The sequence below is a fragment of the Vipera ursinii genome, assembly GCF_947247035.1.
Source record: "Vipera ursinii genome assembly, chromosome: 14".
In the NCBI taxonomy this organism is placed as follows: Eukaryota; Metazoa; Chordata; class Lepidosauria; order Squamata; family Viperidae; genus Vipera; species Vipera ursinii.
The window spans coordinates 8,392,674-8,415,173 of NC_139527.1; the positions used below are offsets into that span (position 1 = coordinate 8,392,674).

A 22,500-nucleotide genomic window follows, 5' to 3' on the forward strand; every position below is an offset into this window, starting at 1 on the left:
AAAACTTCCAGTGTTGGAGCATTCATCGCTTCTGGAGGCAGGTGGTTCCACTGGTTAATTGTTCTAACTGTCAGGATGTTTGTTTGTTTATTGATTAAAGAAACCTTTAAAAATGCTGATTACATTTGCGACATGTACAAAGGGCTATCCTGACCTTACCCAGAGACGGTCTGATTTAGAAACGGGTCCACCTGACTTCATTTGAGGCCACCATGGTGGATATCCTCTCTCTTGTGATTTTTGCCACGAAGATGTTCTTCAAAACAGCAACGGAGAACGTGGCAAAGGGAAAGCACTGAGCTCTGCTGATTTGTTCGGTTCCCCCCCCCCCCGGTTTAGTTGCTCCCCATTTGGCCTGGAGAGAACCGAAATTTCGCGGATTTAACTATCCATTTTTCGCAGAGGAAGTTCTGCTTTTGAGTTCCTTGTTGAATTGGCTTTGACCGCTCTGAGCTTAAGGAAGGGTGCGGCTATGAAGCCATTTCCTACATTCTGGACTGCAGTGTTTGCATTATTCAGCTAGATGTAAGACCTTTTTTTTTTCTTTCAAACTGGGTGTCCTTGATTCAATCTATGAATGTAAGGTGGTGAATATAAAGGAAGAGAGGATCCCTGTTTGTTTGGGTGAAAAGGAATGTGTGTGTGTGTGTGTGTGTATTAGAAGTAGCATGAATAGAGGCTCCAATTTACATTTTCTTTTTTTTTTTTAAAAATCCCACACTTGTCCACAGGTCCCCTATGTTTGAAAACACCATTCAGAAAGGCAATTTCCTTCGGTGCCTCCCTGAATGTATTCACAGGGTGAGCTGAAATAAAACGCCGGGGTCATAGGCTTCTTATTCTTTCCCACTGCAAGCTTTCAGGCTAATAATAATGTAATAACAGTCTTGCCCAGCCTTTTGTGAACTGGACCTGAAGGAGGGGGGGAGATCTGTTTGATGGCTGCCATTAAAAGCATTGTCCTCTTCCGATAAGCTTCAATGCTTTGCTGAACTCGGCTCCATTGTGATCTCCAAGGAAGCGTTTGTGCTCTGCCGAGTGGGTGCTAAATTCTTCTATCATAGCCAGGTGTCCGTGACAGGCAAGGGGGGTTAGGGCTAGTGAGTACCCTGCCACGTTTGCTAAATAAGTATTTGTGCACCCAGATGTTGGTGGTACACCAAGGAGAAATTGCCTTGCAGTTGGAGTAGAATACGGCCCAATCTCTTTGAAGTGTTGAGAAAAGATGGAGACGTTATATAGTTCCTTTCGGGTTTTTTTTTAAACAAACAACAAAACCAGATGCATTGATTGTCTTGAAGCACTTTCCACACTTTTGAGAGTTAGGCAAGCTATTTGGAGCTCAACAAGATAATGCATCCAAAGTGCACTTAAAAGAAAAATGGGCAGGTTCCAAGATGCACTTACTTGTTGCGTTTGTGGTTTGCGGTGCAGGGGGAAAGAAAACTGGCCTGAGAAGAGGAGCAGTGGAGGCCATGTACGAAATTTCAGAGTTAGTCCAGCGGGTGTGATAAGACCTGGGTGATGTTCTCCAGGCTCTGAAGCTAAGCAGGGTCAGAGCTGGTTTGTCCTTGGATGGGGGAATTCAGAAGATGAGATGAGACTAAGAAGCTGAGTAAAGATCATGCAGAACATCTCAGAATTAGACCTCATGGGGTCCACATGTTGGAAACAGTCCATCGGATGACCGTCTTAGCAAGAGAAAAACATTTTTCATTGCCCTTCCAACTTGGCCCAGCTGGTGGGATATCCCTCTTTTTTAGTTTCTCCTGGGTATTTCAATTCTATTACCGATCTCCGATTCTCATCAGGGTTCAATAGGCTCCCCAGCTGTCAGGATGATGCTCTGGGGTGGAAAATACAAGAAGGGTTTGTCGGAGGCTAAGACAACCCCAGAGAACTTTTGCTATCAGCGAGAAGCAGAATGCGTAAGTGGAACATCTCTCTCTTTGCATCCTTGGGTGAACAAGTCAACTGATGCATGTGTTCAGGTCTTTAAAATATTGATAGTTAATACTGCTGAAGCAGCCGGCTCTTGAGAGTCACAGCACTCTGAAATCTGCTAAATGTGCTTCTGTCCTACAATGGTCCTGTTATTATATTCACACACCCAGCACAGCCTGCCCTGACTTAAACACTCTCCAGATGTGTGGACATCCAGAATGGGTGATGCTGGTTGAGGACGTTTGGGTGTTCTGCAACCATCTAGGAGGTTTTCCAAGCTGGGAAAGTCTGCCTTGGCATTTCTTTGGAAGATCTTTTAGACTTTTTTTTTGGGGGGGGGGAATTAGGATAGGATAGGATAGAGTTGGAAGGGACCTTGGAGGTCTTATAGTCCAGCCTCCTGGACAGGTGACTGTCCAGTCTCTTCTTAAAAATCTCCAGTGATGGAGCACCCACGATTTCTGGGGGCAAGTTATTCCACTAGTTAATTGTCCTAACTGTGAGGAAGTTTCTCCTTAAGGTTGTTTATCATTTTGACCATTTTCCAACCCTTGTTTCTCGTCCTTCCCTCTGGTGCTTTGGAGAATAACATGACCCCCTCTTCTTTGTCGCATCCCCTCAGATACTGGATCGCTGCTATCATGTCTCCCCTATTTCTTCTTTTCTTTAAACTAGCCAGACCCAAGTCCCGCGGCCGTTCTTTGTATGTTTCAGCCTCCAGGCCTTTGATCATCTTTGTTGCTCTTCTCTGAGTTTTTTCCCCCCAAACTCTCAAGATCTTCGTTGTGATATGGTCACCAACCATTGTCTTTAATGCATGAAATGCTTTCTAACTGTGCTTAGAAGAACACAAGGAGAATTTTCTTGATTAACACGCTACTCAAATAGCTGCAGATCCTGGATCTCAGCCCCAAATGAAATAAAGTTTTGGGTTATGCTCTCCAGCTGCCTGGCTCTGCTGGTTTTTGTTTTGCTTTGTTTCATTTTTTATAACCTGCTGGGATGAGAGCAAACTTGGGACCAAGCAACTTCTTTTACATTGACTGAATATACACGCTGATCAAAGTGTCTTCCTTGGAATGTGGAGGAGACGCGAGAAAGAGCTGATTGCCTTAATATTTTTTTTTTCTCTGGGAATTTCTCTTGGGAGCAAATTATTTACTAATCTGCCTCCGTAGCTGCCAAATGCTTCTGACTTGGGAAAACACAACTTGCAGAAATTTCCAGTATTTCCGAAACTCCTGGCTCTCCTTATCTGTGTGAGCCAGCTTCCCTGATGCTCACGTCCCTTTCTCTTGTATTAAAGAAGCTCGTTTTTTGAAGAGGTTTTTTTCTATTTTCCCCAATGTGTTCTTCTGAATGTCTTATGCCCTTGATTAACATCCAGAATTCTTCCAAGGTTTTCTGGAAGTTTACTGTCCTTGATCATCATCCAGCATTCTTCCAAGGTTTTCTGGATGCTTAATATCTTGATTAACATCCAGAAGTCTTCCAAAGTTAAGGTAAAGGTAAAGGTTCCCCCACACATACGTGCTAGTCGTTTCTGACTCTAGGGGCCGGTGCTCATCTCCGTTTCAAAGCCGAAGAGCCAGTGCTTGTCCGAGGACGTCTCCGTGGTCATGTGGCCGGCATGACTAGATGCCAAAGGCGCACGGAACGCTGTTACCTTCCCACCGGAGTGGTCCCTATTTTTCCACTTGCATTTTTACGTGCTTTCGAACTGCTAGGTTGGCAGAAGCTGGGACGAGTAACAGGTGCTGATTCTGCTATGTGGCACTCGGGATTCAACCCGCCAAACTGCCGACCCTCTGATTGACAAGCTCAGCATCCTAACCCACTGAGCCACCACGTCCCTTTCCAAAGTTAAAGCTGTGTACAAAAGTAGAGTTAATATTGAAGTGTCAGGCTGCTGAAATGCAGCTGGGAGGTTTGGCAGTTTTGGATGGATGGTTTCAATCAAGCAGGCGTTCAACTTTCAAATCAAAGATAGGGAGGAAATTTAAGCAGGCCATGTGCATTTATGATAGATGTCTATCTTCTTTCCCCCTACTTTTCAAAAAGATGACGTTTATTTTTTTCTCTTAGGTGAATTCTGCCTCCATCACTGATCCAGGGAAATCTCCTTCTGTGAGGGGAAAAAAAAATAGCAAAAGCAGAGATCAGGAGAAAGGAGAGGGGGGAGGAAAAAACCAGACCATAATTTCTGCAATTACATTCCTACAATCCTAACAAATACTTTAATATTGGCTGTCCAGAATGATGCATCCGATAGAAAGTATATTAGATTTATTCCTGCCAAAGGAGAGTGAATCTATCTCTCCTAGGTTTTAGGTGGTTGGCTGACTCTCCTTTCATAGTCTACCGGTCTTCCTCCCTTCGATCCAATACTAGCAAACACCTCCTCGAAGGATTTATCTCCTATTTATCTCCCCACTCTAAATGCCTCCATGTGTGGCTTGTTGCAGTCTGCTTCTCATCTGTGTTGCATCTCAGCAAATAAACGCAGACACACAAACCCTACTCACAGTAGGAATCTTTTCTCTGCTGGAGATCTCCGATTGTTCTGTCTAGTCACTGAGAGGTAGGAGCTCAATTAATAATAAGCCAGGCTAAAATTGCAAGCAGCCAACACCTGGCTCTAAAGCTGGGCTGGAGGGAGGGAAAATAGAAGCATGCTTTAGCTCCAGAAAGGGACGTGGTGGCTCAGTGGGTTAGGACGCTGAGCTTGTCGATCAGAAGGTCGGCAGTTTGGCGGGTCGAATCCCGAGTGCCGCGTAACAGAGTGAGCGCCCGTTACTCGTCCCAGCTTCTGCCAACCTAGCAGTTCGAAAGCACGTAAAAATGCAAGTAGAAAAATAGGGACCACTCCGGTGGGAAGGTAACAGCGTTCCGTGTGCCTTTGGCATGCCGGCCACAGGACCACGGAGACGTCCTCGGACAAGCGCTGGCTCTTCGGCTTTGAAACGGAGATGAGCACCGGCCCCTAGAGTCGGAAACGACTAGCACGCATGTGCGGGGGAACCTTTACCTTTACCTTTAGCTCCAGAACAGAGTTGGAAGGGGCCTTGTCTGACCCCCTGCTCAGGCAGGAGATCCTCTACCATTGCAGACCAGTGACTGTCCAGTCTCTTCTTAAAAGCCTCCAGTGTTGGAGCACCCACAACTTCTGGAGGGAAGCCGTTCCACTGGTTAATTGTCCTCACTGTTAGGAAATTTCTCCTTAATTCCAGGTTGCTTCTTTCCTGGATTAGTTCCCATCCGTCGCTTCTCGTCTTGCCTTTTGGTGCTTCAGAAAATAACTCGACACCCTCTTCTTTGTGGCAGCCCTTCAAATATTGAAACACTGCTACCATGTTCCCCCAAATATAGGACCGGGTCTTATATTAATTTTTGCTCCAAAAGACCCATTAGGGCTTATTTTCTGGTTAGGGCTTATATTCGGGGAAATACGGTACTAAATGCGTCCGTCTGGCTGACCATCTTAACTGGGGCTTATTTTGTGGGTGGGGCTTATATTACAAGTATCCTGAAAAATCATGCTAGGGCTTATTTTTCAGTTGGGTCTTATTTTCGGGGAAACACAGTATCATGTCCCCCCCCCCAGTGCTTCTTTTCACTAGACTAGCCCTATCCAATTCCTGCAACTGTTCTTCATGTGTTTTAGTCTACGGGCCCTTATTTTATATACACGCACAAGTCTTCTCTGGATTCTCACCTGTCCTCTTTTGTTAGAACATCTTTCACATCATTAGATCATTAGATGTGGTGGAATGGATAAAAGCACCAGTCTAGAACCCAGAAGACCATGAGTTCTAGTCCTACCTTAAACCCAAAGGCAACTGGGTGACTTTGAACTAGAATCCCTTTCTCTCGGTCTTAAGAAAAAGCTGACAAGACAAGACAGACAACTTCTGAAAAATGTGCTCAAGAAAATTTTAGGGACTTATTCAGGAAGTTGCCAAGAGTCAAGATGGACTCAAAAGATATATCGCTGTATATTCAATTTGAAAATTCAGTGTCAGGGGCCAAGAATCAGGACCATATGTTAAGTTGCAGTTCAGAATACTTGACTGCTCATGCTTATACACAAGAATCTAGTCGACTGAAGTTCAACCCTAAATTGGCACCAGATAAGGGTCAACAGAATTCAGGAGGAGTTGCATTGGACCGTTTGTGGCAACGTAACAACTCTAAGCTGATGACTCATTTAACTCCACCTCCCAGCTCTGCCCCTTCTTCTCCATTCGATGACAATTCCAAAAGTCTATTGACTCAATGGTTCTAACCAAAGGCTGCTTCTCCAGTAATCCTTTCTGGATATATGGTGCCTACGTTCCACTCTATAACCACCACCAGTGAGATCATTTTTGCTTCACTTCCTAGAAAGATATTGCTGAGATCTCTGCTTTGTTCAATGCCGGCATGCAAAGTTCATCTCTGCAAGTTTGCAGTGGGCTGGTGGCCTTTTGCTAATTAAATTTAATTAGAAAGCCTCCTGGGATTTTTTTTTATATATTTTTTAATATTCCTCACTGAGTGAGGATAACACAAGCACACGGCAATTCCTCCCCTCTCCCCTCTCCTCCTGAAATGTTAATTAGATGAAGGACACGTTAGGTTTGGAGGGAGAGAGAACTGTCTTGCAAACCTATAAAATAAACAGATTGATTTAATTTTAATCTGCTTTCATGGTGATGCATATTGATAACAGGTTTCTGTCTCCCAGGACTGGAGAAACCATAGACCGTAATATGAATCTGAGGGTACATTATACAGTTTTAAATAGCTTATATTTTGCTAGGCCACTCTCTTGCAAAATAAGATGGAATCCGCTAGGAGAACGAGGGAGACTGGGTTGTTTTCCATTTTGATTTGCAATGAATAAAGCCGATAAGACTGTCTAAAGAAGAGTTTGGGAATCAAAATCGAGATATAATCCATCCCAGAGCTGAGATCTGTTCATTTCCACCTCCTATTCTATGATAAACATCCTTTTGTGGTAGAAAGCCACAGCTTTTGAACACACCCAGAGCTGAATTTTGTCCTTGAAAGGCTTATGTTGCCTTCTTTAGTTTGATCCTAAAGCTTGACCCTTGAGCCCAGCCCTACTTCACCTAGCCTCATCCTTGGTCTCTAACTACAGCTGGTCCTCTACTTACGACCACAATTTGAGCCCAACATTTCTCTTGCTAAGCGGAACATTTGCTAAGTGAATTTTGCCTCATTTTACGACTTTCATTGTGCAGTTGTTAAGTTAGTAATGTGATTGCTGGTTGAACCCGGCTTCCTCCATTGACTTTGCTCGTCAAGGGGTCGCAAAAGGGGGTCGCGCCATCCCAGGACATGGCAACCGTCATAAATACGAGTCAGTTGCCAAGCATTTGAATGTTGATCATGTGACCATGGGGATGTTGAAATGGTCGTAAGTGTGAAAAACGGTCATAAGTCCCTGTTTCAGTGCTGTTGTAACGTTGAATGGTCACTGAACATGTTATTGGAATTCAGGAACTACCTCTATTCCCAAGCTGGCAAATTCATGATAGTCTCATCTGTGCATGCAACTAAAAATCAGCCACAAAAATGTCCACCTGCATAATTTTTGCCATGGCTTGTGATTATAAATGAAGTCAATGATCTAGTGCACATAAATATTTGTTTAAAAATAAAAGCAAGGATTTTGCTTCCTCTTGGTTAAAAATACATCTGCAGAATTGATGGCTCATCAAACCTAGTTTGGAGTCCTAAGCCAGGATTACTCGATGCATCGCTGGTGTTATCAACTGTTGGCCCAAATTCATGTATTTACTGGCTACTCATGGATCATGCTAAGTTGAGGTTTGTTTAATACAACTTGTTGAAGCATGGTCTGTGGAACAACACAGAAATCCAAATAAGTTATGGATATGGGGTCTCCTGCCTGAGATTGGATCAGAAGACTTTCAAAGTACCTTCCAACTATTCTACTCTACTCTACTCTACTCTACTCTACTCTACTCTACTCTACTCTACTCTACTCTACTCTACTCTATTCTACTCTACTCCACTGGAGATTAAAAGACTAGCTATTACACAGAGTCTGATGATCTACTAATCTCATTGTCTTAAAACATAGAATAATAGAGTTGGAAAAGATATTAAAGGTTTTTCTAGTCCAACCCCCTGCTCAGGCAGGAAACCCCATGCCATTCCAGACAAATGGCTCTCCAATCTCTTCTTTAAAACCTCCAGTGATGGAGCATCCACAACTTCTGGAGGCAGGTTGTTCCACTGGTTAATTGTTCTCACTGTCAGGAAATTTCTCCTTAGTTCTAGGTTGCTTCTCTCCTTGATTAGTTTCCATCCGTTGCTTCTTGTCCTGCCCTCGGGTGCTTTGGAGAATAGATTGACCCCCTCCTCTCTGTGACAGCCCTCAACCTTTGGAAGACTGCCATCATGTCACCCCTAGTTCTTCTCTTCTTTAGAATAGACATACCTAGTTCCCTCAACCGTTCATCATATGATTTAGCCTCCAGAGCCTCAATCATCTTTGTTGCTCTTCTCTGCACTCTTTCTAGGCCAGTGATGGCGAACCTTTTAGAGACCGAGTGCCCAAACTGCAACCCCAAACCCACTTAGGTATCATCGGGTGCCGGGTGGGCATGGCCCACTGGGTAGGCATGGCCCATTGGGTGGGCAGACTGGGTGGAACTAAAAAGTTCAATCAATTCCAACTTTGCGATTTCCCGCGAGAAGTTGAAATTGATTGATTGAACCTGTTGTTTTTTTGCACACGGCGGCGGAGGCCTAAAGCGAAATTTTTTTATAAAACCCAGCTGAAGGCCTAGGATTGGGGCGACGGCGCGCGTGCCCACAGAGACGGCTCTGCGTGCCACAGGTTCGCCACCACAGTTCTAGGCCCTCTGCATCTTTTTTATATTGTGGTGATACAAAAGATGATACAAGAGCTTAGTAAGCCTCTCAATCTTCTCCAGTGCTGGAGTTTGCAGACAAGCAACAAGCAAAAGAGCCCTGGTGACATTGATGCTCTGGATTCATTTAGATTCACTGGGCTCATCTGGAATGTCAAACTGATTTGGCCAAAATGAATTGATGGATTGATAGGGTTCATTAAATCAGTTTGCTTCTTTTGCTTGATGGGCTTTCCCCAAATTAGGTCTGAAGCAGTTTGGCAAAGCGGGATCGGTTTTTTCCTAATACAAATAATTGGATCAAGTTCAGTGGACTTTCTGAATCTGTTCGAATGGTAGAATCGGAGGCCTTGGTTGTGCGCTTTGGCAAGATTTGAAGTGGACAAAAACTTCAGCGCGTTCTTCAGCCTATTTCTCCGTGTCCTCCAGCGGCTTTGATCTTCTCGCCTGCTCCCCCGCCGAAATAATTTTCAAAAGAAAGTCAAGTCAAATCGGTTTTTTTTTAAAAAAAAAAAACCAGAGTCTCTGATGGTTAGAAAAGCAGACAGGTGGACTCAGCTGAGAACACAACTGGCCCTTAGTGATGTTTCTGCACTCTTTTGTCTTTGTCACCCAGCTGTTCCACTTTTCACAACACTTAAGTGACAATTTCACAGCCATTACCAGCCTGCAGTAATGATGGGCCGGCAGCTTGCGTGTAAACTGGTTGTAAACTACGAAATCCTGGGACACAGCCACGGGCAGCTCTTAAAACAGGCCTAGGGAATAAATAGACTAATAAAAGCTTGCTTTTTTTTTAACAGCACAGTCTGAAGCCTTCTTAGCACCCTGGTAAACATGGCATTTAGCGGAACAGGCATTGTTAATACAAAACCATGATTCTTGGCGGTTCAACTTAAGTTTTTCTAGCAGTCCTAGATGTTGGTTTTAGGATGAGTCTCAGTCCTGGAGAGAAGTTTTGCCTACGAGTTTGCTTTTGGGGACCATTCAACTGTTTTCCATGGCGTTTATTTCAAAAAACGATACTCATACAGGTTAGTCCTTGACTTATGACCATTCATTTAGCGACCGTTTGAAATTGCACTGAAAAAAAGGGCCAACTGGCTAGCCATGTTGATTTGGACAGGTGGGGTCCTTGGTGCTCTCTGAGGAACCACCAGGGAACCACCAAGGAGACTCCCACCAACACTGAAAGGCCAAGCCAAGCCAGCTCCCTCCTAGCACTGATGATGTTTATTTTATTTATTTATTTGTTTGTTTGTTTGTTTGTTTGTTTGTTTGTTTGTTTGTTTTTATATACCGCCCTTCTCTCGAGGGACTCGGGGCGGTGTACAGAGCAAGATAACTATACAGTAAAACAATAGTAAAAACAAATGAAACCCCAAAATCTATCAGGCCAGGCCGGCTTGCTGGAATAGGTAGGTTTTTAAGTCATGCCGGAAGGTGCGAAGGTTGGGGGCCATCCGGATTTTGGCAGGCAAGCAGTTCCAGAGTGTTGGCGCACCCACTGAGAATGCTCTCCCCCTGGGGGCCACCAGCCGGCATTCTCTGGCCGGTGGCACCCTGAGGAGGCCCTCCCTGTGGGAGCGCACAGGGCGGAGGGGTGTTGACGCTGGCAGTAGGTGCTCCCGTAGGTAATCCGGACCCATGCCATGTAGGGCTTTGTATGTCATCACTAGCACCTTGAATTTCACTAGCTGGGTAGTGAAATGTCAGCAAGGAAAGAACTAAGCTTGGACAAAGAGAGAGGAAGGAAGGAAGGTGAATGGAGGGGTGGGGAGGGAAAGAAGGAGGAAGGAAGGAGGGAAGGAAGGAAGGTAAATGGATGGGGAGGAAGGAAGGAAGGAAGAAAGATAAATGGAGGGGTGGGGAGGGAAAGAAGGAGGAAGGAAGGAGGGAAGGAAGGTAAATGGATGGGGAGGAAGGAAGGAAGGAAGGAAGATAAATGGAGTGGTGGGGAGGGAAAGAAGGAGTAAGGAAGGAGGGAAGGAAGGAAGATAAATGGAGTGGTGGGGAGGGAAAGAAGGAGTAAGGAAGGAGGGAGGGAAGGAAGGAAGGAAGGAAGGAAGGAAGGAAGGAAGGAAGGAAGGACAAAGGGAGGAAAAGGAGGGAGAGAGGAAGGAAGAAAGATAAATGGATGGCTGGGAAGGGAGGGAGAGAGGGAGAAGAGGAAGAAGGAAGGAAGGAAAGGACAAAGGGAGGGAGGGAGGGAGGAAGATAAATGGATGGGGAGGGAGGGAGGGAGGGAGAAAAGAAGGCAATGGTAATGAAATGCTCGGGAATTAGATTAAAACAAGCCCGGAGAACAAAACGCAGCTGAAGTCTGAAACCCAGGCTGCAGAAAAGCCTCTCCGACAGAACTCCTGGGTGTATCTCCTACCTTCTGCTTTTTTCTGCGCCAGGCAGAGAAATAAACTGTTCATTCAAGTGAACGAGGGATAAGACCCTGCGCAGGTAAGCTGGTTTTCATTACATTCCCTTTTTTTTTTTTCCTATCGCAGAGTGTCTGCCTTGAGAGACCCCGCATTTTTTGAAGGGCCAGTAATGAGGAACGCAACGAAAGATGGATGGAGTAATTGAAGGGGGTAAAAAAAAAGGCATTTCCTGTCCCGTTGTTAATATAGTCTCTTCTTTCTCCCAGGGTAAAGGTGAAGAGAGGGGTGAAAGTTGTCAGCATCCGAGCCAGCGACCCGTACATCTGGGAAGTCCAAAAGAGCGTGGATTATATGGGGAAGAATTCCCCAGCGGTGATATATTGCCAGAGAAAAACAGCTGGAAGCAGGTAGGCCTTGATTTTGATCCCAGCGGCTTCTTTCTGAACCCTTTTCAGATCGTATCCCAAAGATGCTTTTTCACGAAGCAACTGGACTTGCTTGTTGTCCTTTGAAGACGTTTCGCTTCTCATCCGAGAAGCTTCCTCAACTCTGACTGGATGGTGGGGGAATGGAAGGACTTATACTCCTTGCAGAGCGCTGGTCATTTGCATCCTTTTAGAGCAGGGGTGTCAAACTCAATTTGATCATCTAAAACCTCAGCATCCATGGTGGGTTGGCTGGAACAGAACTCTGATGAAAAAGTGGGCCACCTGTTGAAGACTTTTATTTTGAGTCAACCCCACACTTGACTATCAAGTTTAGTCCTGTTTGGTCCATCAGCTGCCAAGAGCGCCTGCTTGGATATTAAACATCCTTAGTTGTGGACAGTGATAGGCCATGCAGAAACGTCCTTGTGTGCACATCAGATTCTCTGACCAGGATAAGAGGTTTATGTGCATAAGGATTCAACTGGGGCGGTGAAATATCAGAGGGAAGCTAGTTGGCAGTCTGGAAAAGAGTGTTGTGATTCAGGGTCAGCCTGTGGGTTTGGCAGTTGGGTCGGACGACTCAGAGGAGGAGGGGGGTGTTGGAGAGCTTGCTGATGAGAGCCCTCAGCCAGGCCCCTCTCACCTGGTTATGACGCAGACCCAGCTGTGTGAGCCTGACAGCGTGGATGAAGATGACCCACAGCTGGCCCTGTTCAAGGACGCCCGACGCAGGAGGCAGTCAATCAGGAGTAAACAGAGGAAGGCAATGGGGCACCTCAGAAGGAGGCAGAGAGAAGCCACGCCCTGAACTGTTTAAAAGGGGAATGCGTGGGAGGGCTGGTTTGCTGAAGGCAACCGTTTGAATAGCTCCTGTTTCATGGTTCGTGTCTTGTTCCCTTTGTTTTTGTATTAATAAATTTGGCAGGCTTAGTTCCAGCCTCTTGCCTTCTTGTAAAAGGGGTTGTCCCTGCCTTTTCTGCAGGGCCGGTAGCAGGCTGGTACAGAACAAAGAGTGATTTATAACTAGCCATGCAGGTCTCAGGCCAAAGTGTCTCGGAAAAGCAAAACCGACCGTCCTCTACTATTGATAATGTTTCTTAGTTGGGTAATGAAATTTCTAAAAGGAAACAGACAAGCTCAGAGAATACCAAGGACCCCACAATCCTCCTCCTCCTCTCTGCAAACTCCACTCCCTTCTAGCATTGATGATGTTACCTAGTTGGGTAATGAAATGTCTACAAGAAAACCACCAAGCTCAGAGAGCACCAAGGACCCCACAGTTCTTCTTCTTCTCCTCCTCCTCCTCTTTCTCCTCCATTCTGCAAACCCCCCTCCCTTCTAGCCCTGATGATGTTACTCAGCTGGGTAATGAAACGTCTGCAAGGAAACAGCCAAGCTCCTAGAGGACCCCACAGTCCCCAAAGGTCATCATTACCTGTTCTGAGGGGTACCCATTGCTAGTTGTTACAACCCATACGCATCTCTGGAATCTCTTTTGCCACAAATTACGTCGCAAGAAACAAAGGAAGAATTTCATGTTGTATTCTTTGTTTCTGACATTTTGATCCCCAAAAGCAGGATTTCTCAATCCCAGCAACCTGTGTGGACATGAACGCCCAGCATTTCCCAGCCAGCAACTTTAAGATGCACGGACTACAACTCCCAGAATTCCCCTGCCAGCAACTAATAAGTTATGTGGACTTCAACTCCCAGAATTCTGCAGCCAGCCAGCTACCTGGGGAACTCTACGCATCTTAAAATTGCTGAGCTTGAGCAATGCTGAGCTTAAAGGAAAGGGGGGGGGAAAGGAAGCAGTGTGTGTGTGTTTGTGCGTGTGTCTGTGTGTGTACGCGCACACGCTCATATGGGAGGTGGGGTGGGGGGAAGGGAAGATGGTTTGAATTTTGTCCAATTCCCTTGTACCGTTTCTTCAAATTAAGAGCTTTAAAAGATGAATGCCTGGCTAATTGCAATCCTTGGTTTGCAGCTTGAACTCTCCAGGAGGAATTAAAAATGCTTCCTCGTCAATCTTGTTAGTGAATTTTTCAAGCCACGTTTCAAGATGTAGATTTATAGCTCCCCTGCTTTTTTCCTCCTCCTGCCCTGATGGTGTGAAACTTACCTCTTGAGCAGTCAGCATTTCGGAAGCTGGCTATTCCATTAGGACACCGTGGTGGTGAGCCTTCTGCGATCTTCTCCTGTTCTGGAATGAAGGAGTCCCTGCGGATTTTACTCCGTGGCTGACTCTAACGGGTGGCGCTCCTCTCCATTTCAAGGCCATTGAGTCAACGCTGTCTGAAGACATTTCTGCAGTCATGTGGCCGGCATGACGTCACGGAGCGCTGTTCCATTCTCACCAAAGTGGTGCCTATTGATCTATTTGCATCTGCATAGTTTTGAACTGCTAGGTTGGCAGGAGCTGGGAAGAGGACAGGAGCTCACCCCATCGCATGGCGCTCAGGTCTCAAACGTGGGCTGCCGGCTTTCCAGCCAAGAATCCCAATGTCTTAACCACGGAGCCACTGCGCCACTTGGAATGAAAGTGGTCCATTTTCCCCAAGACTTGGATGGACTGGCACACGCCCCATGCTCTACCCAAAGCTTTGGAGGACCTTATGTTCCAAAGGACATGATGGGATCGGATGAACCGCAAAACTGAACAAATCTAAATTGTGTTTGCTTACATTTACAACCCACTTGATTGAAGAAAACATCAGGATTCCTCCCTTGGGTCAGGTTGTAGAGGACAATTGGACGAGGAAGCTTGGACCGGTGATGGGATCAAGACCCATGTTCCTTCTGAGCTTGGAGTTTTCACTGGTCCATCCATCCACGTCCATTTATGATGTCTTTGGATGAGCTGCATTGAAGGAAGGGTACAGGGAGTCCTTGTTTAATGACTGGTCACTGTTTGAAGTTATGACAGAGCCCCCACCTCCCACAAAAGCCACTTACAATCTGTTTCTGGCAGCACACAGATGTGCATGGACACACAAACACACACACGGTTACATGACTGCATTCCAGGTGCTGGGCAACTTTACAGCCAATTGCAGCCTTCCACAATCTCCACGATTATAAATTTATAATGTTTTTTTTTTGCCAGTTTCCACCCTTTTCATCCAGTTCCTTGCCAATGAACAGATTTGCTTCAACCACCCCACAATTGTTCTCTTAAGGACGCCTGCGTTTGCTTCACCAGCCACCGCAAGCAAAGTTGTAAAATTGGGTTGCTCTCCACTTACAACGTACGATGGAAATTCCAGGAGCCACTAACGTCATAACTTGAGGATCTCCTGTTTACAACCCAGAAAACTTCAAGATCCTTTCCCTCACTTCAGTTTTGGGAGTCTGCGATAGAAAGAGGAAAGAATGGATTTTGCCCTGATTGGTTTCCTTGGAAGAAAAACTGTGTTTTTATGGTTTCAACATCAATAAAATCAGTATTGGGAGTTCATTGGCTTTTATAATTTCAGCCTCAACATTCCTTCCTTCTGATTCTGCCTGCCTCTCTCTTCTTCTATCTTCTAAGCAATCAGAGCTATAAAAGGGCAACATTAATTAACTAGAGACTCTTCCGTGCTTTTGTGTCATCGGTGGTTGGCAGGGGATTGGGGAAGCAACATTAATAAAGCTACTTTGCTACCACAGGTGAAATTTCCCAGATTAAAGGGACGCTCACACAAGTGACAAAACAGCCAGGCAGCGCAAACGTCGTTCTTATCGCTATTTTCAAATATATCACTCTTTCTGTTTGCAAATGCTCTGAGTGCAAAACCCTTATTGTAATAAGATTAACATACCAATATTATCAGAAGCAGCAGGGTGTTTTGGAATGAATATTAACTGCGAATATTATGGTTTGGCATTGGCATAGCTAATTAAGCCCATCTGTCAAATAGCATTTGAATTCCCCCCCCACCCCGCAAAAACAACAACAAACCCCTTACTTGTTATCAGCTTGGGATAACGTCTTGAAGCCACATTTTTGTGTCCCCAAATATTCCTTGTTGTTGTTGTTAGCTGCGAAGTCATGTCCGACCGATCGCGACCCCACGGACAACGTTCCTCCAGGCCTTCCTGTCCTCTACCATCTTCTGGAGTCCATTTAAGCTCACGCCTCCTGCTTCAGTGACTCCATCCAGCCACCTCATTCTCTGTCGTCACCTTCTCGACCTCAACCTTTCCCAGCATTAGGCTCTTCTCCAGTGAGTCCTTCCTTCTCATTAGGTGGCCAAAGTATTTGAGTTTTAGCTTCAGGATCCGGCCTTCTAAAGAGCAGTCAGGGTTGATCTCCTCTAGGACCGACCGGTTTGATCGCCTTGCAGTCCAAGGGACTCACAGGAGTCTTCTCCAGCACCAGAGTTCAAAATATTCCTTAGTGGGGTTGAAAGGTACAGGTGACTTGTGTTGGTTAAAAAAATAGACTGGGATGTTGGGGGATGGGGGTGGTGGAAAACTCCTTAGGGATGAGAAATAAAAGATGGTCCAGTGGCTGAGTTTCCTCCTTCTGCTCCATCAACATTTTGTTTCAAACATGGGTTTCAACCCTTCCTGAGGTCCTACAGATGTGCTTGCTGGGTATCCTTGAAGATTCCTAGCAAAAGAAAAAGATCCAAACCAAGTAAGGTAGAAATATTCTTCTTCAGGAATTCCGATCTTGTTGAAGATAAAGGTAAAAAAGGTAAAGGTTCCCCTATCTGGGTTAATTAAAAGGAGGGCCAATGTGGATGGCCACAAGGGAGACAAATGATAAGGTCATCATGTAAATATCATGAGTTTGATATCAAGATTGGAGGAGGAGGAGGAGGAGAAACAGGAGGAGGAGGGGGAGGAAGAAAAAGGAAGGAAGGAAGGAAAGACAAGGAGAAGGAAGGAAGAGCATAAGAGAGGAGGAGGAGGGGAAGGGGAAGAAGAAAGAACGAAGGGAGAGAGGGAGGACGGGAGGGAGAGAGAGAAGAGGGATGGGGATGGGGATGGGAATGGTGGCTCAGTGGGTTAGGACGCTGAGCTTGTCGATCGGATGGTCGGCAGTTTGGCGGGTTGAATCCCGAGTGCCGTGTAGCAGAGTGAGCGCCTGTCACTCGTCCCAGCTTCTGCCAACCTAGCAGTTCGAAAGCACGTAAAAATGCAAGTAGAAAAATAGGGACCACTCCGGTGGGAAGGTAACAGCGTTCCGTGCGCCTTTGGTGTCTAGTCATGCCGGCCACATGACCACGGAGACGTCCTCAGACAAGCGCTGGCTCTTCGGCTTTGAAACGGAGATGAGCACCGGCCCCTAGAGTCGGAAACGACTAGCAGGCATGTGCGGGGGAACCTTTACCTTTATGTGAGTTTTTATAGAGTTTGATCATTGTTGCTAGGAGCCAGTGAGTAAGTCAAATCATTCCATCTGCACCTCTTTTTATAACAGTTTAGTCCAGGGGTCCCCAACCCCTGGGCCGTGGACCAGTGGCATGCCAGCAACCGGGCTGCACAAACAAGCAAAGCAGCACACAAAAACCACACACTCTCCGGTCCACGGAAAAACCTCTCTCCACGCAACCAGTCCCTGGTGCCCAAAAGGTTGGGGACCTCTGGTTTAGTAGATCAAGGGTATTTCGAAATGCAGTATATCTCACACTCCGGAAAGCATATTTGGCAAACTATCCTGGTTGACCAGCTGGATAAACAACGGCAGTGTGGTCTGGATTAGGAGCCCACAGCTCACGTGAAATTCATACGGCAGAAATGCAGTCTCCTTTTTAGAGATAATCTAGCTGTACACAATCATCTCACCTTGCACCACACAACTATGGGTGCAGCCTCATTAACTGATTAGGACCGTCTCCTATCCTGCAATAGCAAAACAAACCATTTGGGGGGCAGGGGACCCCCCTACTCCTGAGAATGACCCCTTACTTCTGCCCTGCCCTCCGGTGCCCAAGAGAATAAGCCAATCCCCTCTTCTTTTCATTTTCATTTATCCCTGGTATAAGGTCCTTTTATGCTTTGTGACTAATTCTCATTTTGGCAGCCTAACTAAATTATTTACCATCCAGCCTTTTGAATGAGTCAGAGTCCCATTCTTGTAACCTGTTGCAGCTGCAGACATGTTCCTCGGGGACTCTCTGGAACATTGTAATTCCCAAAATGACACACGCACACACACACACACCCACTTCCGAGTTTTGGCAACTCACCCTGCATCAATATTCCAGACAAGGAATAACGGATGGAAACTGATCAAGGAGAAATTCAACCTAGAGATAAGGAGAAATTTTCAGACAGTGAGAACAATCAGCCGATGGAACAGAAGTTGCCTCCAGAAGTTGTGGGAGCTTCATCACTGGAGGCTTTCAAGAAGAGACTGGACGGCCATCTGTCAGAAATGGGGTAGGGTCTCCTGCTTGGGTGGGTGGGTGGAGGGTTAGACTAGATGACCCACAAGGTCCCTTCCAACTCTCTTACTCTGTTCTATTCTCAATTAAACTCTAACGACTCCAATAACTACTGTATGGCTTCCTGGTGTTCATTAAAATGTTTCATAAACCCAGTATTGTATTGTAGATCACCGCTAACGTAGTATATGTGTGTTTTAATGAGTTGGGGGGCCCTCAGATCATTTCCACCCTCCCCCAAGAGGCATTTTATGAGGACAAGGAAAATTGCCGATGGCTGCAAAAATAACATTTTGTAAAAGGTGTTCCATCCTGTTGGGAGAAATAGATTTCAATTTACAATGTTGCAGGAGAGTGGAGTTGCAAGACTACAGAGAGACACTTACACCGTGCTGGATACTTGGGGCAGGAGATTTATTTTTTTTTTTTGCTGTGGTCTGTAATTATAATTAACTACATTGAGAGTGCATTGTGGGAAACTGCACTTTTTACCAGTGGAAAAACTCTTCTGTTGCACTCTAGAGGCACAATAATGGGCAGCCCCTCCCAGCAGGACTTCCCATTTTGTCCACAGTGCAGGCTAGATAGTAGCAGAGTCCCAAAATCACTTTAGAAACGTCTGGAAGATGGAGGACTGAGCTTGCCCCAGTCAACAAGAAACTGTTTATGTGTCCTGCATGAGGGCAAAGGATCTGGGCTCTTTTAAATGAAAACTCAAAAGCAAAAGGAGACCTAGCTGAATAATTGAACAACAACAACAACAACCCAACAACAACAACAACAACCCCAAACATATTTGAGGATCTATTCTTTGTGTTTACCCAATGACGTTGTTTCAAGAGAGCACAGAGAAGAGCAACAAAGATGATTAGGGGGCTGGAGGCTAAAACATACAAAGAACAGTTGCGGAAATTGAGAGTGTAATGAGAAAAAGGACTAGGGGAGATAGGGAAGCAGTGTTCCAATATCTGAGTGGCTGACACCGAGAAGAGGCAGTCAAGATGTTCTCCAAAGCGCCTGAAGGCAGGACAAGAAGCAACAGATGGGAACTAATCAAGGAAAGAAGCAACCTGGAATTAAGGAGAATTTCCCTAAGAGTGAGAACAGTTAACCAGTGGAACGACTTGCTTCCAGAAGTTGTGGATGCTCCATCACTGGTGGTTTCTGAGAAGAGACTGGACAACCATTTGTCTGAAATGGTGTAGGGTCACCTGCTTGAGCAAGGGGTTGGACTAGAAGACCTCGAAGGTCCCTTCCAACTCTGTTATTCTATTATCTCCCACACAATAATAGTGTTCCAGTATCTCAGGGACGCGGTGGCTCAGTGGGTTAGGACGCTGAGCTTTTCGATCTGAAGGTCGGCAGTTTGGCGGGTCGAATCCCGAGTGCCGTGTAACAGAGTGAGCGCCTGTTACTCGTCCCAGCTTCTGCCAACCTAGCAGTTCGAAAGCACGTAAAAATGCAAGTAGAAAAATAGGGACCACTACGGTGGGAAGGTAACAGCGTTCCGTGCGCCTTTGGCATGTAGTCATGCCGGCCACATGACCATGGAGACGTCCTCAGACAAGCGCTGGCTCTTTGGCTTTGAAACGGAGATGAGCACCAGCCCCTAGAGTCGGAAACGACTAGCACGCATGTGCGGGGGAACCTTTACCTTTACCTTTATCTCAGGGGCTGCCCCAAAGAAGAGGGAGTCAAGCTATTCTCCAAAGCACCCGAAGGCAAGACAAGAAGCAACGGATGGAAACTAGTCAAGGAGAGAAGCAATCTAGAACTAAGGAGAAACTTCCTGACAGTTAGAACTTCCTGCCTCCAGAAGCTGTGAATGCTCCAACACTGGAAGTTTTTAAGAAGAGACTGGACAGCCATTTGCCTGAAATGCTATAGGGTTTCCTGCCTGAGCAGGGGGTTGGACTACATGACCTCCAAGGTCCCTTCCAACATCATCATCATCATCATCATCATCATCATCATCATCATCATCATTATTATTATTATTACTACTACTACTACTACTACTACTACTACTACTACTACTACTACTATTATTGAGAGAAGCAACAGAGAACCAAGGAGAAATGTTTGAACACTGGGCAGGAAATGATACAAAGTTTAAACCCATGTTCATCCTTGACAATGGGGCCTTGCAAAGGTGTCACTTTGACAGACCACGTCGCGAGAAATGAGCATGGATAAGCAGCTTGGGGATGAGGAGTAAGGGGAAACAAAAGCATTTCATTTTTCTAAAAAAAAAAAAAACTCGGTCTGATGAAGCTATGAATATTTTGTTTGACAGGTGATAGTTTGCCAGTTCCCTACTGTATCACCTTAAATGTTGGGAAATCAGCATCCGTGGTCACCTCTGTCAGCTTTGTTGTTTGTTCAATGCTATGGAAAATGACAGGTGGGCTGAATGAAATGTCAGGGTAAAAAAAAAAAGACTTCAGGCCGTCTTTGGGGACAATGTTAACTCAGGTTTTTCCCCCAGCTAGCTGCTCTTCATCATTTCAAACAGAAATGAGAGAATCACTGGGGGGTTAGTTCAGAAATAAGGGGTGCTAAATGGGGAACTCACCAAGTGGACAATGAGATTGTGTAAGCTCCTAAATGACGCAGTGGCTCAGTGGGTTGGGACGCTGAGCTTGTCGATCAGGTCGGCAGTTTGGCGGGTCGAATCCCAAGTGCCGCGTGAGCGCCTGTTACTCGTCCCAGCTTCTGCCAGAACAGAATAGAATAGAATAGAATAAATAGAATAGAATAGAATAGAATAGAATAGAATAGAATAGAATAGAATAGAATAGAATAGAATAGAATAGAATAGAATAGAATAGCAGAGTTGGAAGGGACCTTAGAGGTCTTCTAGTCCAACCCCCTGCTCAGGCAGGAAACCCTATACCATTTCAGACAAATGGCTGTCCAGTCTCTTCTTAAAAACTTCCAGTGTTGGAGCATCCATAGCTTCTGGAGGCAGGTTGTTCCACTGGTTAATTGTTCTCACTGTCAGGAAGTTTCTCCTTAGTTCTAGGTTGCTTCTCTCCTTGATGAGTTTCCATCCATTACTTCTTGTCCTGCCCTCTGGTGCTTTGGAGAATAGCTTGACTCCCTCTTCTTTGGGGCAGCCCCTGAGATATTGGAAGGCTGCTATCATGTCACCCTAGTCCTTCTTGTCACTAGACTAGATGCACCCAATTCCCGCAACCGTTCTTTTTATGTTTTAGCCTCCAGTCCCCTGATCATCTTTGTTGCTCTTCTCTGCACTTTTTCTAGAGCAGGCAATTTCTAGGGTGGGCAATTAATTTTCTCAAGAGGCCACATGAGAAACTGGGATTGTTGTGGAGGGCAGTAGTTCCTGGTTGTGCTTTGTCGGTCTCTTCTGCCAGGCCACACTTTGACTGATGGTGGGTGACGGAGCCTCCTTAGATATGATTTGTAATTTCCAATTACCTCCTGTGGGCCAGGCAAGGACAGCCAAAGAGCTGGATGTGACCCAGGGCCCAGAAAATGCCACGGTCTCTACAGGTAGCCCCCAACTTACGACTCTAACTGAGCCCAACGTTTCTCTTGCTAAGTGAGACAGTTATTAAGCAGCTTTTGCCCCACTTTATGACTTTCTTGCCACCGTTGTTAAGTGAATCACTGCAGTTGATAAGTTAATCACACGGTTGTTAAGTGAATCTGGCTTCCCCATTCGCTTGGCTGATCAGAAGGGGATCACGTGACCCTGGGACGCTGCAACCGTCATAAATGTGAGTCACTTGCCAAGCGTCTGGATTTTGATCACCTGACTGTGGGGATGCTGCAGTGGCCTAAGGGTGAAAAATGGTCCTAAGTCTCTTTCTTCAGTGTCATTGTAACTTCCACCCGTCACTAAACAAGTCAAGGACTATCTGTACTAGTCTGTGGCGCATTTCTTGACTGCTGGTCCCTTTGTCACTGTTAGTCAATCCTGAAAGACAGAAGCTATCCAAAATTTTAGTATCTTCTTTCTCATTTCAACGCTGGTTGCTGAGCCTGCTGTCACTAGTCTGGTCTAATGTCATTAAATATAATTAGAGTCTAATTTTTTTCACTGTGCTCCTTAATTTTCATTACCAGGACTTGCAGATCATTTGCATTTTCAACTGTCAGTCATGTCATCAATATAACACGGGTTATTGATGTTTCTTCCTCCAATTTTAAAACCATAATCATCTTTCAATTCCGCTTCCCTCAGTACTTATTCAAGATGTTGGTTTGATTCACTTCAACCTCAATGAGTTGTCCTCTTATAGCTGAAGACGTTGTACAAATCTACTCTCAAGGGTTAGTTTACAATTCCTTATACGGTAGAAAGCGAGAAGCTGGGTTAAATCACTATTTAGAATCAGAATAACAGAGTTGGAAGGGAATTGGAGGTCATCTAGTCCAACCCCCCACCCCCACCCCTCAAGCAGGAGACCCTACACCATTTCTGGCAGATGGCAGT

General features: G+C 45.6%; 1 protein-coding gene across 1 annotated transcript in view; it reads left to right on the plus strand.

The window, feature by feature from the left end:
* LOC310646625 (transmembrane protein 132D-like) overlaps window positions 1-22,500 on the plus strand; it is a gene marked incomplete at both ends in the record, with an annotated part of 241,456 nt that overhangs the window by 77,567 nt on the left and 141,389 nt on the right. The window contains one exon of the mRNA XM_083373227.1: window positions 11,494-11,634. Within this exon, the coding sequence (XP_083229353.1) occupies window positions 11,494-11,634 (141 nt within the window). The remainder of the gene's footprint in view (window positions 1-11,493; window positions 11,635-22,500) is intronic.